The 15098-nt window shown below is 46.3% G+C and overlaps 1 protein-coding gene across 1 annotated transcript in view; it reads left to right on the top strand.

The window, feature by feature from the left end:
- Window positions 1-15098, top strand: part of OTOG (otogelin) — a 288440-nt gene that overhangs the window by 3111 nt on the left and 270231 nt on the right. Inside the window, exons 3-4 of the mRNA XM_088458241.1 lie at window positions 732-824; window positions 988-1142. Coding sequence (XP_088314367.1) covers window positions 732-824; window positions 988-1142 — 248 coding nt within the window. The remainder of the gene's footprint in view (window positions 1-731; window positions 825-987; window positions 1143-15098) is intronic.

Raw genomic sequence — 15098 nt, 5'->3', positions numbered from 1 at the left:
ACAGGTAATGGATATTACATACTGGCACAGGTACTGGGCATCATATTCATATAGGCACTGACACAGGTGCTGGGCTTAACATACAGACACAGGTACTGGGCATCACATACAGGCACAGGTACTGGGCATCACATACAGGCACTCGCATAGGTACTGGGTATCACATACAGGCACTGGCACAGGTATTGGGCATTACATACAGGCACAGGTACTGGGTATCACATACAGGCACTGGCACAGGTACTGAGCATCACATACAGGCACAGGTACTGGGCATTACATACAGTCACTCGCATAGGTACTGGGTATCACAGGCACTGGCACAGGTATTGGGCATTACATACGGGCACAGGTACTGGGTATCATATACAGGCACAGATACTGAGCATCACACAGGCACTTGCACAGGTACTGGGCATCACATACAAGCTCAAGAACTGGGCATTACATACAGGCACATGTACTGGGCATCACATACAAGTCCAAGAACTGGGCATTACATACAGGCACAGGTACTGGGCATCACATACAAGCACAAGTACTGGGCATTGCATACTGGCAAAGGTACTGGACATCACATACAGGCACAGGTACTGGGCATTACATACGGGCACTATACTGGCATAAAGCTGTTTCTTTTGCTTATCCCTTGTATTTATTTTCCATGTACTGTAATTCTCTGTTCTCAGTATACCAGCTCTCCTACATAATGTGTCCTCTGTTCCTCTCAGAAGTTCTTCCTTGTTTCAATGGTGGAGAATGTATACAAAAGAAGTTCTGTGACTGCAGCCGATATAACGCGTCCGGATCTCGATGTCAGATAGGTATATATAATGCACGGTCACCGGATCACCAGTCACCTACATGCCCACCCAGTATGCGTTGTGGTCATGTGTCAGTGTATTGCCTGCGTTACATATGAGCATATTGTAGAATATATACTGTATGTGTATAGTTACGTGTGTGTTGTGCTGTATCACCTTGCAGTGTACAACACAGGGGCAGAAAGAGAGAACATTTGCCGGACGTGGGGACAATCTCATTTTGAAACATTTGATGGACTGTATTACTTTTTCCCTGGAAAATTCACCTATGATCTCTTACGACAAAATGAGCCGGACGAGCAGAGCTTTGCCATACAGGTCAGATTATTCATACATACTATGTGTTTGTATATAGCACCCCCCTACCCCCTTGGGTCATGGGAATCCCCTTGGACAAACTTAACCTGTTATACTGGTATCTGACCATTGCAGGGTATTACTGGTATTGCTTACATCTTACATCTCAATAAAAACTGGGAAAATGGGTGTGTTCACCAACTTATGATTGGTAGTGTTTATAGGGAATGTAGTCTTATATCATATATTGGGAATATAGCAGTAGTCTCATGATATATAGGGACTGTAGCCCAGTGGCGTAACTAGGGTATTTGGAGCCCAGGGCAAATTTGAAAAGGAGCCCCCCCCCCCCCCCGATGTGCGCGCCGAAGGCGCGGTCACTTAAAAATGGGGCGTGTCAACATGACACACCCCTTTATTTTCAAACTGAACATTCCTATCCATATGCACCTTAACCCCAGTAGTACCCCCAGTGTGCAGTTGTGGTCCCTCTCATGCAGGCCCATAGTAGTGCCCCTTATACAGTATCCCCAGTAGTGGTCCCTCTTATACAGCCCCCAATTAGTTCCCCTTACTCAGTACCCCCAGTAGTGGCCCCCCCAAATGCAGTGCCCCACGTAGTGTTCCCCCTTATGCAGTGCCCCCAGTAGCAGTCCCCACAATGCAGTGCGCCCAGTAGCGGTATCCCCTTATGCAGTGCCCTTTTATATAGTGCCCCCAACTGTACTCCCCCCCATGCAGTTTTCCCAGTAGTGGTCCCCTTATGCAGGCACCCTGTAGTGATCCCCCCTATCTAGTGCCCCCTGTAGTGGTCCCCGCAGTGCCCCTAGCAGTAAGCCCCTTATATAGTGCCCCCAGCAGTAGTGTCCCCCCCTCCCATGCAGTGCCCCCAGTAGTGGTCCCCCTGATGCAGGCTCCCAGTAGTGACCCCCCCCCCTATCCAGTGGTCCCTGTAGTGGCCCTTCCTATTATTGCCCTCATTAGTGGTCCCCCGAGTGCAGTGCCCCTTTTAGAATGCCCCCAGTGGTAGTCCCCCCCCAAGTAGTAGTCCCCAGTAGAGTAGCCCCCCCCCCCAGTAGAGGTCCTCCCAATGGCACCCCCAGTAGATGTCCCCCCCAGTAGTAGCCAACCCCTCCCCCGTTGTGCAGATAGATAAGGTTTAAAAATAAATAAATATATATAAAAATATACTTACCTGATGCCACGCTGCTCCTGTCCGCGATGACGATGCCGCTCCCACCCTCCAGTCCGCCCGGGCTGGCGCGCTCAGCATTATGGGACTGACGTCATGACGTCATGACGTCAGTCCCATTACCCACTGCAGGAGCCGGACGGAAGACTGGCTCTTGCAGTGGGTGCTGCAGCAGTCAATGAGAGTCTATCTGACTCTCATTGGCTGCTGTTTAACACACGCATCGCCGCCAGCGCTGGCGGCGATGCGTGTGTTATGCACAGCCTGAGCCCGCCTCCTGGCGCTATTGGGCAAGCGCTCAGGGGGAGGGAACGGGCTCAGGCGTGCAGCACAGGACCGGCGCTGGAAGCCTAGCGCCAGTCCTGTGCAAATGTGTAGCGCTGACCGCACTCCTTGCGGTCGGCGCTACACTGGCTATCTAGGGCGGGCGGGCCGGTACCGTGGCCGGCGGCGCCCCCCCTCCCCCCCCCCCCCCCCCCCGCGCCGCCGGTCCAACGGCGCCCAGGGCACGAACCCCGCTCGCCCTGCCCTAGTTACGCCACTGCTGTAGCCTCATTATATATAAGGACTGTAACCTCATTATATATAGGGATTTTAGCTTCATTAGATAGGGAATATAGCCTTATTATATGGGACCGTAGCCTCATTATATATAGAAAATGCAGCTTCATTATATATAGGGAATGTAGTCTGGTTATGTCTATGGAATGTAGCCTCATTATGCATAGGGTCTGTAGCCTCATTATGCAAAAGGACTGTAGCCTCATTATGCATAGGGACTGTAACCTCATTATGAAAAAGGACGGTAGCCTCATTATACATGAGGAATATAGCCTGTAGTCTCATTATGCAAAGGGCATGTAGCCTCATTATGCATAGGGAATATTGACTCATTATGCACAGGGACTGTAGCCTCATTATGCTTAAGCAATGTAGCCTCATTATGCATAGGCAATGTAGTAGCCTCATTATGCATAGGCAATGTAGCCTCATTATGCATAGGGACTAGCGTCATTATGCATAGGGACTGTAGCCTCATTATGCATAGGGACTGTAGCCTCATTATACATAGGCAATGTAGCCTCATTATGTATAGGCAATGTAGCCTCTTTATGCATAGGGACTGCAGCCTCATTATGCATAGGGACTGCAGCCTCATTATGCATAGGGACTGCAGCCTCATTATGCATAGGGACTGCAGCATCATTATGCATAGGGACTGCAGCCTCATTATGCATAGGGACTGCAGCATCATTATGCATAGGGACTGTAGCCTCATTATGCATAGGGACTGCAGCATCATTATGCATAGGGAATGTAGCCTCATTATGCATAGGCAATGTAGCCTCATTATGCATAGGGAATGTAGTCTCATTGTGCATAGGGACTGTAGCCTCATTATGCATAGGGAATGTAGCCTCATTGCGCATAGGGACTGCAGCCTCATTTTGCATAGGCAATGTAGCCTCATTATGCATAGGCAATGTAGCCTCATTATGCATAGGGACTGTAGCCTCATTATGCATAGGGACTGTAGCATCATTATGCATAGGGAATGTAGCCTCATTATGCATAGGGACTGTAGCCTCATTATGCATAGGCAATGTAGCCTCATTATGCATAGGGACTGTAGCATCATTATGCATAAGCAATGTAGCCTCATTATGCATAGGGACTGTAGCCTCATTATGCATAGGGACTGTAGCATCATTATGCATAGGGAATATAGCCTCGTTATGCATAGGGACTGTAGTCTCATTATGCATAGGGACTGTAGCCTCATTAAGCATAGGGACTGTAGCCTCATTATGCATAGGGACTGTAGCCTCATTATGCATAGGGACTGTAGCCTCATTATGCATAGGCAATGTAGCCTCATTATGCATAGGCAATGTAGCCTCATCATGCATAGGGACTGTAGCCTCATTATGCATAGGGACTGCAGCCTCATTATGCATAGGGACTGCAGCATCATTATGCATAGGAACTGTAGCCTCATTATGCATAGGGAATGTAGCCTCATTATGCATAGGGAATGTAGCCTCATTATGCATAGGGACTGTAGCATCATTATGCATAGGGAATGTAGCCTCATTATGCATAGGGACTGCAGCATCATTATGCATAGGGAATGTAGCCTCATTATGCATAGGGAATGTAGCCTCATTATGCATAGAGAATGCAGCCTCATTATGCATAGGGACTGCAGCCTCATTATGCATTGGGACTGTAGCCTCATTATACATAGGGACTGTAGCCTCATTATACATAGGCAATGTAGCCTCATTATGTATAGGCAATGTAGCCTCATTATGCATAGGGACTGCAGCCTCATTATGCATAGGGACTGTAGCCTCATTATGCATAGGGACTGCAGCCTCATTATGCATAGGGACTGCAGCCTCATTAAGCATAGGGACTGCAGCCTCATTATGCATAGGGACTGCAGCCTCATTATGCATAGGGACTGCAGCCTCATTATGCATAGGGACTGTAGCCTCATTATGCATAGGGAATGTAGCCTCATTATGCATAGGGAATGTAGCCTCATTATGCATAGGGAATGTAGCCTCATTATGCATAGGGAATGTAGCCTCATTATGCATAGGGAATGTAGCCTCATTATGCATAGGGACTGCAGCATCATTATGCATAGGGAATGTAGCCTCATTATGCATAGGGAATGTAGCCTCATTATGCATAGGGAATGTAGCCTCATTATGCATAGGGACTGCAGCATCATTATGCATAGGTATACTGAAATAACCAATAGGGTATATATGGGAGCTTGGTAATAGTCAAATAGAGTCAATAACTGTACTGTATTTGACTATTACCAAGCTCCCATATATACCCTTTTGGTTTGCTGACATATTTCAGTATACCATGTCATAGAATTTTCATTTCTGTCTACCACGGAGTGCTTCCCTTATTATATATTTTGAATCATAAATTTGGGGAATAAGGACAACCCCTTAGGGGAGAGCAGCTAGTGGTTTAACAGATACCCTTCTGTAGGAGCGCAGACCGTAACTTTTGTTTATAATTCATTATGCATGGGGAATGTAGCCTCATTATGCATGAGGAATGTAGCCTCATTATGCATGGGGAATGTAGCCACATTATGCATAGGCAATGTAGCCTCATTATGCATAGGGAATGTAGCCTCATTATGCATAGGGACTGTAGCATCATTATGCATAGGGAATGTAGCCTCATTATGCATAGGGACTGCAGCATCATTATGCATAGGGAATGTAGCCTCATTATGCATAGGGAATGTAGCCTCATTATGCATAGAGAATGTAGCCTCATTATGCATAGGGACTGCAGCATCATTATGCATTGGGACTGTAGCCTCATTATACATAGGGACTGTAGCCTCATTATACATAGGCAATGTAGCCTCATTATGTATAGGCAATGTAGCCTCATTATGCATAGGGAATGTAGCCTCATTATGCATAGGGACTGTAGCCTCATTATGCATAGGCAATGTAGCCTCATTATGCATAGGGACTGTAGCATCATTATGCATAAGCAATGTAGCCTCATTATGCATAGGGACTGTAGCCTCATTATGCATAGGGACTGTAGCATCATTATGCATAGGGAATATAGCCTCGTTATGCATAGGGACTGTAGTCTCATTATGCATAGGGACTGTAGCCTCATTAAGCATAGGGACTGTAGCCTCATTATGCATAGGGACTGTAGCCTCATTATGCATAGGGACTGTAGCCTCATTATGCATAGGCAATGTAGCCTCATTATGCATAGGCAATGTAGCCTCATCATGCATAGGGACTGTAGCCTCATTATGCATAGGGACTGCAGCCTCATTATGCATAGGGACTGCAGCCTCATTATGCATAGGGACTGCAGCCTCATTATGCATAGGGACTGTAGCCTCATTATGCATAGGGACTGCAGCCTCATTATGCATAGGGACTGCAGCCTCATTAAGCATAGGGACTGCAGCCTCATTATGCATAGGGACTGCAGCCTCATTATGCATAGGGACTGCAGCCTCATTATGCATAGGGACTGTAGCCTCATTATGCATAGGGAATGTAGCCTCATTATGCATAGGGAATGTAGCCTCATTATGCATAGGGACTGCAGCATCATTATGCATAGGGAATGTAGCCTCATTATGCATAGGGAATGTAGCCTCATTATGCATAGGGAATGTAGCCTCATTATGCATAGGGACTGCAGCATCATTATGCATAGGTATACTGAAATAACCAATAGGGTATATATGGGAGCTTGGTAATAGTCAAATAGAGTCAATAACTGTACTGTATTTGACTATTACCAAGCTCCCATATATACCCTTTTGGTTTGCTGACATATTTCAGTATACCATGTCATAGAATTTTCATTTCTGTCTACCACGGAGTGCTTCCCTTATTATATATTTTGAATCATAAATTTGGGGAATAAGGACAACCCCTTAGGGGAGAGCAGCTAGTGGTTTAACAGATACCCTTCTGTAGGAGTGCAGACCGTAACTTTTGTTTATAATTCATTATGCATGGGGAATGCAGCCTCATTATGCATGGGGAATGTAGCCACATTATGCATAGGGAATGTAGCCTCATTATGCATAGGGAATGTAGCCTCATTATGCATGGGGAATGTAGCCTCATTATGCATAGGGAATGTAGCCTCATTATGCATAGGGAATGTAGCCTCATTATGCATAGGGAATGTAGCCTCATTATGCATGGGGAATGTAGCCACATTATGCATAGGCAATGTAGCCTCATTAATATATAGGAACTGTAGTTATATTTACAAATGTCAGTGTTATTCAGAAACGATATAGTAAACATATTGCGGTTATTGATCCTTTTACTTTGATTATTAATAAAACATAAGCAATAAATAATGACTAGAAGCCACAGCGCACTTTCCTCACTGTCTCCCTTGTGTCCGGTTGTCTTGGTTTTTATTGCAGGAGCAGAGATGTATCAGAGGCATCATATGACTGGTTAGACTGCCCGTCTCTGTGATCTCTCTCTGACACTGGTGTATTATAGAAGAATGCAGCGTCTAACCATCCCCGCAGCATATTCATCATTGTTCCCTTCTTATATTACCCTCTCGTGAAATAATGTTTCTGCTGTAAATGTCTTGTCACCGGCTCCCGTTTCCTCTTTGATGTGTTCTCCGCTGTAAGATCTCATTGCAGTGTGAATCGCTCGGTTTGTACCGTTGAGATCTCTGAGCCGCTGTCAGCAATTTGTTGCAGAGAACAGATATTATCTCACGAGTGATCTGACAGGACACAGAATTATTGATAGGGCAGTAATTTCAAAAGTGGCAATTATGTTTAATAAGGGCGATGTTCCTTAATTATCAGCCCAATTGCCCAGGACACATAATCCACCCAACACAGGCAAAGCATTGTTATTGCCCGGCTGTGGTGAGATGAGAGGGTTAATCTCAGTGTGACGGTGCGCCAGGAATTGGGGGGCGGCCAGGAAAGTGCAATATTTTATTTCTAGTAGGATTTTCTGTGTAATGAAATAACTTACTGTGTAATAATTTACCGGGCTGGATTCAGGTTTGTGGGGACCCCAGGGCAACCAACTTGTGGGGGCCCCTACCAATAAAATTGTCAACATGATATGCTGGCTAGGAATCGGTATGAAATACCGCCGCCTGCATGGCCGGCAGTTCGATTCCCGTCAGCGGCAGCCCGACAGCTGAACAGATCCCGTCAGCGGCAGCCCGACAGCGCTGGAAATCCCGATCGTCCTCAGGGTAAGTAACAACTAACCTAACCCCCCTAACTCTAACCCTCCTTAGGGGTGCCTAACCCTAACCTCCCCCCCAAGTACCTAACCCTAATCCCCCCTCTAAGTGCCTAACCCCCCCTTCCACGCCTCCTAAACCTAAGTCCCCCGGGGGGTTGCTTAACGCAGCATCCCCCACGGGGGTGCCTAACCCAAACCCTCCCTCCCCCTAGCCTAACCCTAACCCTCGGGGGGGGGGTGTCCTAAACCTAACCCTCCCCCCCGCGCGGCTGTCCGCTCGTGGCGCCCAGCATCCCTACGATTGGGATGCCGGGCGCCTGTCTCCCGGCGTCGGGAAAATGACAGGCATCTAGATATAGACGCCTGTCATTTAACTCACGCCGGCATGAAGCAGTCTGGAAGCCGGCTGTCGGGATCACGTCAGCCGGTTTCCCAATTGCATCCCGCTGTCTATGTTATTAAAAAGCAGGTCTTCAACTCGGGGTGTAAGAGCGGTGCCGTCCCGCAGGGCCTTGGGGCTGACACTGTCGCTGCCCTGCATGTGGTTTGCAGAGTGCTAGAAACAGCACCCTGCACTTAATAGCGCTACTGCAGAGCCGCAGGTGCTCCGGGCAGGCACCCTGTAGGCTCCAGGCGGTGCTCTTCCCAGAACCGCGGCTCCACCCCCTAGGTGTGACGTCATGCCTTTACTGGTTGGGGGTGGGCACAAGGCGCACTGCCGTCCTGTTATGATGCTGTTAAAATGTATATTGTGCAAATGTGTTAGACACACTGTAGTGCCCCTAGTTCACATTATGCCAAAGTGCCCATATACTGGTTATGCAGATATATGTGCCCTCCTTTCTGTGTGTTGGGGGCCCCTGCATGACTGCCTCAGCCATCCTCTTGTTAATCAGGCACTATAATATACTGCAAAGCAAATGGCTTTATCAGTGCTGTTCAAAGTGGAATTTCTTGTCATTATTTCTTATTAATTTGCTTATTACAACAGTGACCTTTGAAATCCTTTTTACATTTCCATTAATGAATTAGAAGTGTGAGGACACTAATGCTATTCAGTTGCAGCAAAAGAACCCAAAATAAAAGTCGTAATTATGCGCTATTTGCACAGAGGGCCTGAATCAGAGCCGGACGCTCTGACCAGAGCGCTCGCTCTGAATCAGGGCCCTCCTCCCTAAAAATTGTCCGGCCTCCTGGCCGCTCGTATAGCTGTGGGTGACCACCCACAGCTATAGCGAGCGGCCATGATGATGGTCGCAATGGTCTCCTGGGCTTGCGACGAGACCCTGCGGTAGGGTCTCGCTGCCGCAAGCCCAGGATAGAGCCAAAATCACTCCCACTGACATAATTACTGATGTCAGTGGGGCTGGGCTCAGACGTTAGGCATTCCCATGGGAACGCCTCCGTCTGGCAGCCACGCCCCTGGCACGCCCACCAAAGGGCGACAGCACGCCCCCTTTGGTGCGAGACCCCGAGCGACGTATTCCTCGTCGCTCGCCGGGTCTCGCGCATGCGCACGACGGAGCTCCCTCCGTCGTGCACATGCGCATTCGCCCAACATCGACCCGCTTGCGAGCGTCCTTCGCTCGCGAGCGGGTCTGAATGACCCCCAGAATTTTCTCCAATTTTTGCATTAAAATGAACAGCAAGAAAAAAATGCAACAACTGTAAAAAAAAATGTTTTCGGAATTTTCATTCCTAAAAAAACATATGTAAGAAAATCCCCATTTTTATCTACTATTCTTCTATGCTAAAAGTTATCGTGTTACTGTCCTCTGTTGTTGATCCAATTTAAACTTCATATTCCTTTTGTTAAAGCATTTGTTATTGAAGCCTAAAGACACTTTTAAAATAAAATAAAAATTTTATTGGTCAATTGTGCCTCGTGTTCGTGAGAACATCAGCGCAATGTAGCGCAGACCTCTATCTTAACGTTTTGTTTCTAGATCTCAATGACCTACTACACTAAAATAGCATCTCCCTATATAGCGTGCGCTATGAATATTGAGTAGTATGGACATTATCCAAGCACTGTGCAAGATCCAGCGCAGAAAAAGATCCGAGCAGCAATGATTCACCAGATCGGGATTTGACAGTCGGGAAGCCAGTGGTCGGCATTTCGACCGTCGGCTTTCTGACTGCATCCCCATAAACCTATATTCGAAGTATGTCTATTAAATAACGAGACTGATTAAATAACTAATCTTTATTTATTGGTATTAGAAATGTAATGTTTTTTCCCTTCAATATACTCCCCATTTGCACTAATACATCGCTGTAGTCTTGTTTTCCACTGGTCGAAGGCATGGAGCAAATCAGTTTCTGCTCGTTGTTTCAACATATCTCCCGTTTGCTTCTTTAGAGCATCAACTGATTCAAAGGGCTCTATTTATTAACATTATTTTTACTAAAATAAAGTGAAAAAGGGTGTTTTCAAACCCTTTTCACATTATTTTAGTATCACCTATAGTTATTACAGGGCAATTGGAATAGAGGGGGTCAGTACGCTCGCAAGCGGGTCGATGTTCCCCACTGCGCATGCGCACGACGGAGGGAGAGCTCCGTCGTGCGCATGCGCGAGACCCGGGGAGCGACGGGCTTTCCATCGCTCCGGGTCTCGCACCAAAGGGGGCGTGCTGTCGGTGTCCCATGGGAACGCCTACCGTCTGAAACCGGCCCCACTGACATCACTAGTGATGTCAGTGGGAGTGATTTTGGCTCTGATAGAGCCAAAATCACTCCAGGGCTTGTGAAAGGAAGACCCTACCGCAGGGTCTCCGTCGCAGGTCCGATGGTCGCGATGGTCAAGACCATCGCAACCATCATCATGGACGCTCGCTATAGCTGTGGGTGGTCACCCACAGCTATACGAGCGTTCAGGAGGCCGCTCCATTTTCATGGAGGAGGGCCCTGATTCAGAGCGAGCGCTCTGGTCAGAGCATTCAGCTCTGAATCAGGCCCAGAATTCGTAAAATTCTACTCCAACCCCTAAGTATCACTTATTTTTAGTAAGCAGATCGCATTTCCCATAATTGTAATGGGAAATGTGATCCGACCAGAGTTACTGAAAATAAATTGTGAAAAAATACCGGGGAAAGCCCTGTGATAATAACGCCACCTGGAGGTGGCGTTATCCAGGGTCTCCCCCGGTTACCGGGCTCCTACTCTGCTCTAAAAGGCAGAGCAGAGCCGGGAGCCGGCCCCAGTGATCAGCTGTGTGGTCTAAACAGACCGCAAACCGATACACTGCAAAAAATAAAAAAATAAAAATTTACTTACCTGACTCCAAGGACCGGTGATCAGGGCTCCGCTGGGCCAGATTATAGGCGGGGGGAAGGGGGCGGTCGTCCCGGGGCCCCCACACAAAGAGGGCCCCCACACATTGACAAACTTCCCCAAGTGCATTTATAGTGAAATTGCTGCTGATCGTGTGCGCAGGCTAGCGGAGGCTATAGCGGCTACCGCTAGTTAACTTGGGCGGCTTGGCGGGCGGCTATATTCGGCGGCTCAGCTGTTTGTTACAACGGCCACCGAGGAACTTCAGCACAGTCGGGGTCTCGCGAGATGATGTCATCCCGCGAGACGGTGACTGTGATGCTGCTGCTGCCGCTCTGCGACGTGAGTGAGACGCCCAAGGCGCACTCACTGTCGCTCCTCGAAGGCTGTGAAGTCAGCCGCTGCCAGCCTGCTGTATAGTTTATATTATAGTGCTTTGCATTCTCAGTGTGTTGGATCCCCTGGCTGCCTGCCCTGTGACCCAGAGAGGCAGGTAGTACTCATGTTCCCCGTCCCACTCTGTCAACAAGCACCCCAAGTTCAATTGTTTAATATGTATATATATATACAGTCAGGTCCATAAATATTGGGACATTGACAGAATTTTCATATTTTGGCCACTATTCACCACCACAATGGCTTTGAAATGAAACAAACAAGATGTGATTTAACTGCAGACTTTCAGATTTAATTTGAGGGTAATTACATCCAAATCAGGTGAACGGTGTAGGAATTACAATGGTTTCTATATGTGCCTCCCACTTTTTAAGGGGCCAAAAGTAATGGGACAAACTAAACAATCCTAAATCTAGCTTTCACTTTTTAATACTTTGTTGCAAATCCTTTGCAGGCAATTACAGCCTGAAGTCTGGAACGCATAGACATCTCCAGACGCTGGGTTTCATCCCTGGTGATGCTCTGCCAGGCCTCTACTGCAAATGTCTTCAGTTCCTGCTTGTTCTTGGGGCATTTTCCCTTCAGTTTTGTCTTAATCAAGTGAAATGCATGCTCAATCGGATTCAGGTCAGGGGATTGACTTGGCCATTGCAAAACATTCCACTTTTTAGCCTTAAAAAACTCTTTGGTTGCTTTTGCAGTATGCTTCGGGTCATTGTCCATCTGCACTGTGAAGCGCCGTCCAATGAGTTCTGAAGCATTTGACTGAATATGAGCATATAATATTGCCCGAAACACTTCAGAATTCATTCTGCTGCTTTTGTCAGCAGTCACATCATCAATAAATACAATGGAACCAGTTCCATTGGCAGCCATACATGCCCACGCCATGACACTACCACCACCATGCTTCACTGATGAGGTGGTATGTTTTGGATCATGAGCAGTTCCTTTCCTTCTCCGTACTCTTCTCTTCCCATCACTCTGGTACAAGTTGATCTTTGTCTCATCTGTCCACAGGCTGTTGTTCCAGAACTGTAATGGCTTTTTTAGATTTTGTTTGGCAATCTCTAATCTGGTCTGCCTGTTTTTGTGACTCACCAATGGTTTGCATCTTGTGGTGAACCCTCTATATTCACTCTTGTGAAGTCTTCTCTTGATTGTTGACTTTGACACATATACATCTACCTCCTGGAGAGTGTTCTTGATTTGGTCAACTGTTGTGAAGGGGTTTTTCTTCACCAGGGAAATAATTCTTCTGTCATCCACCACAGTTGTATTCCGTGGTCTTCCGGGTTTTTTGGTGTTGCTGAGCTCTCTGGTGCGTTCTTTCTTTTTAAGAATGTTCCAAACAGTTGATTTGGCCACACCTAATGTTTTTGCTATCTCTCTGATGGGTTTGTTTTGATTTTTCAGCCTAATGATGGCTTGCTTCACTGATAGTGACAGCTCTTTGGATCTCATATTGAGAGTCGACATCAACTGATTCCAAATGCAAATGTCACACCTAGAATCAACTCCAGACCTTTTACCTTCTTAATTGATAATGAAATAACGAGGGAATAGCCCACACCTGTCCATGAAATAGCTTTTGAGTTGATAGTCCCATTACTTATGGACCCTTAAAAAGTGGGAGGCACATATTGAAACTGTTGTAATTCCTACACCGTTCACCCGATTTGGATGTAATTACCCTCAAATTAAATATGAAAGTCTGCAGTTAAAGCACATCTTGTTTGTTTCATTTCAAAACCATTGTGGTGGTGAATAGAGGCCAAAATATGAAAATTCTGTCAATGTCCCAATATTTATGGACCTGACTGTATATATATATATATGTGTATATATATATATATATATATATGTATATATGTATATATATATAAATGAGCTATTATAAATATATATATATAGCGACATGTGTATATATATATTTTGATAATTTTATTGATAGGGGCCCCCTCAAGTTTGTTGCCCAGGGGCCCCCACATACCTTAATCCGGCCCTGGGGCTCCGGGTGATGTCTCCCCTCCGGTCAGCTGGTCACCCATGCTGCACTGCGGCCCGGTCGTCACCTGACAGGGTCCCAGTGTAGTATGGGATATTAGCTGACCGGAGGCATGAAAGACATCACTGGAGCATCGATGACTGTAGGTAAGTGCTATTAAGGGAGGGGGGGTCACGTGGGGGTGGGTCTGTGATTGCGGGGGGCGAGGCTTAGCGCCGGGGGGGTAGCAGCATTGGCCGGTCGGTGCATGTGCGGGGCACTAGTCACAGTATTTTTTCCGAAAATACCGTGACTAGTGTGGGGAGGGGATTCGCAGGGACAGAGTTTATCGCAAGCTTTGTCCCTGCAAGGGATTTGTAGTAAGTCCCTGTGATATTGTCTGAATTCGCAATGCAAATTCAGTCGATAATATCACACTACAATCTGCATTACAAATGTTAATTGTAGTAAATAGAGCCCAAAATGTGTTCCTTTAAGCACTGATTTAACTTTTGTGAAAAGGTAAAAGTCGCAAGGTGCTAAATCGGGTGAATATGGAGGATGTTCAAGTATAGTAATGTGATTATCGGTCAAAAACTGCTTCACAGAAAGTGCTTTGTAAGCAGGCGCATTGTCCTTGTGAAGAATGAAACCATTTTTACACAGTTGCGGCCGTTTCTTTCTGACTCTTTCAGCTCTTTCAAAACTTCCTTATAATAATGCTGGTTAACTTTTGTGCCTTCTGGAATCACCATTCTTGCAAAATTACACCCTTGATATCGAAAAAATTTTACCAAAAATTTCAAATTGACACATTGTTCAGCTTTTAAACTTAGCATTTTTTTCGGCACTCTACAGAAAACACAACCGAATTAAATGGCGACTCACAATCAACTGAACGTCATAGAGTGTTGCTGCTTGTCATGCCGGTTCAGACAAGTCCAAGGTTACTAGGCATGCAGTTAGAACCGGCTCCGACTGCTTTGTTTACTAGGTGGAGTCACAGTCTTGTTATTTTATAGACATACCTCGTATACAGACAGGTCTGAGTCTGACCTAAAATCATGCGCTAGACAAGAAAGTTCCAAAACAGTCCTGGATATAACAATGAAAACTCCTTGGTCTCACCCAAATCTTCATAAATGGTGCGAAAAGTCCTCCAGCAAGTTCAGTATCATGAAAAGAAAAAAAACAAAGCACAAAACTGTATCAATATTCAAAAACATGGGACATCACACGGGACTATGGTAGGATCTACAAGGTACCTCAAAACCACTTTTTGAAAGAGTGATTTTCAGGTACCTTGTAGATCCTACCTTGGTCCCGTGTGATGTTCCCTATGTTTTGAACATCCAGGT

The sequence above is a fragment of the Taudactylus pleione genome, unplaced genomic scaffold (assembly GCF_031769625.1).
Source record: "Taudactylus pleione unplaced genomic scaffold, aTauple2 ptg000820l, whole genome shotgun sequence".
NCBI lineage: Eukaryota > Metazoa > Chordata > Amphibia > Anura > Myobatrachidae > Taudactylus > Taudactylus pleione.
This window is presented reverse-complemented; position numbering and strand designations above follow the sequence as displayed.